The sequence below is a fragment of the Corvus brachyrhynchos genome, unplaced genomic scaffold (assembly GCF_000691975.1).
Source record: "Corvus brachyrhynchos isolate BGI_N302 unplaced genomic scaffold, ASM69197v1 scaffold85, whole genome shotgun sequence".
Lineage (NCBI taxonomy): Eukaryota > Metazoa > Chordata > Aves > Passeriformes > Corvidae > Corvus > Corvus brachyrhynchos.
Genome location: NW_008238634.1, coordinates 405,963 through 407,984, shown reverse-complemented (window position 1 = coordinate 407,984; position 2,022 = coordinate 405,963). Strand labels below are relative to the sequence as shown.

The 2,022-nt window shown below is 56.5% G+C and overlaps 1 protein-coding gene across 8 annotated transcripts in view; it reads right to left on the bottom strand.

Moving 5' to 3' along the window:
• EXOC6B (exocyst complex component 6B) overlaps nucleotides 1-2,022 on the bottom strand; it is a 234,165-nt gene that overhangs the window by 102,100 nt on the left and 130,043 nt on the right. For all 8 annotated transcript variants that reach the window (XM_017737381.1, XM_017737385.1, XM_017737387.1 and 5 more), the window contains one exon: nucleotides 1,211-1,390. In XM_017737381.1, the coding sequence (XP_017592870.1) occupies nucleotides 1,211-1,390 (180 nt within the window). The remainder of the gene's footprint in view (nucleotides 1-1,210; nucleotides 1,391-2,022) is intronic.

Below are 2,022 nucleotides of genomic sequence, written 5' to 3'. Positions count from 1 at the left end.
TGGGGACATTTGGGACAAACCTGGCCAGGGAGACGGATCAAAGTCCCTCCCGCCTCTCTGCTCAGGAGGTAGCACTTCATTTATCAGTTTATTGATCAGTTTGTCCCACTGAGAACAGAGCTGAGAAAGCAACTTCTCCTCAACACAGGTGCAGAGGAGCGGGGAAGCCACTTCCAGATCCCTTTTGGGGGCTTCTCCCCCACAGCGAATCCCTGTGAGCTCCCTCCTGCTCCCAGATCTTCCTGCTGGGATAGGGATGCCCAAAGACACGAGCCAGGCCTGAGGCTGCACAATTTGGGGGTGCAGCACCTCCCAAAACGGCTCTGGAAGGCTGAGACCTCCTTCCAGAGGAGAATCCCAGGGCACAGACAGAGTGAAGGAAGCTGCCACATCACATCTTCCCTTCCTGTTTATTCCCAAACTCCTGAAAGATGCCCAGCGTGGGGACAGCCCCGGGCACCCAGCACCAGCACACAAATCCCAGCTTCATAAAGAAAGAAAGGAAGATCTGAAATCGCTTTTAGAGCAGCCACAGAGTTGGGGGGATTTGCTGTTTCCAAATACCTGCTGATCCCAGCTCCGGCTGAGCGTGTATCCACACAGCTCAGAACAAATCCCATTCAGAGGAGGGGAAAAAGCTGTCGGAGCAACAGCGAAGCTCCCGGGTGATTGGATTTTTCCTACCAAGGAGACACCGCTCAGCCGGCTGCAAAAAGCACCATCAAGCACATTTCTGATGGCAACAGCAGCGTAAACACAGGGGGACTTTGGAGAGCAGAGAGAAGAAAGAAACATATGGTGCCTTGCAACGGAGCAACATTGGGATGGGAGGCATCAGGGACTTGACAGGCACTTGGAAATGCAGCTGTAGTTCCAGTAACGCACCCATTTCTTGGGAAAAAAAAATCCTGGATGGCCATTAGCTGGAAGTTAAAATATCTAAAATATAGGTGGGGAGTGAATTATGATCCTGCTGGTACATGGTGGGCTGGGACAGAGCCTCAATCCCATAAAAAATTCAGACTTGCAAATCATTGGGAGGCTCCCAGTGAAGCCCAGCTTGTGGTGACACGTGAAACACCTGCCTAAATAAACAGAGTTTGTTCCTTCATCCTTGGCAGCGCCAGGCCCCGTTTCCAGCACAGCCCATCACGTCGGGGTTCCCCCAACACCCTGGAGCAGAAGGGAGGGAAGGGGCGGCCTGGCTCACCGGGAGGTGGGTGAAGACGGCGAAGGTGCTGCGCAGGAAGCCGATGAGATCCACCAGGTAGTCACTGGCCCTGCTGCCTGGCTCCAGAGCCATCCAGTCGTAGTCTGCCAGCTGCAGGAACTGATCGATCTTCTGGTTGAGGTTGGTGTAGATCTCCTCCTCGGCGGCATGCCGGGCGTCCTGGGAACGAGACCCGACGTGGGATGGGGGCTCCACACCACCCAGACCCCACATGGGATGGGATGGGGGCTCCACACCACCCAGACCCCACGTGGGATGGGGGCTCCACACCACCCAGACCCCACGTGGGATGGGGGCTCCACACCACCCTCCAACAGGGTGGGAGCTTCACTCAACCTTTAGACCAGGAGGTGACACAACCCCAAAGCTCGAGGAGGCAACCACGAGGCTGCTGCAGCCTCAGGCTGGTGGGACAGGGGCCCCCAGGTCGTGGTGGGCAAGATCAGGGAGGATTCTGCCTCTGACGTGACCTGGGGACCACGAGGAGCAATCCAGAGGAGAGGGAGGAGAGACTGGCTCCCTTGGTGGGAGCCTGGTGTTCACAGCACCAAGGTTGTGCTTCAGTCCTGGGTGGGAGCTGATGATCCTTGCGGGTCCCTCCAGCTCAGAATATCCCACGATTCTGAGATGGGAAAGGAACATCCCAGATGGAAACCCCACCAAACCCAGCGCAAGGCCGGGGTCCAGGAGCCTCCCTGCCAAAACAAGGGCAGGAAACTCAGCTTTAGGCCAGGATGGACCTCCCTGGGGACATGAGAGTGAGTTATCCCACGGCAAAACATCACCAAGCG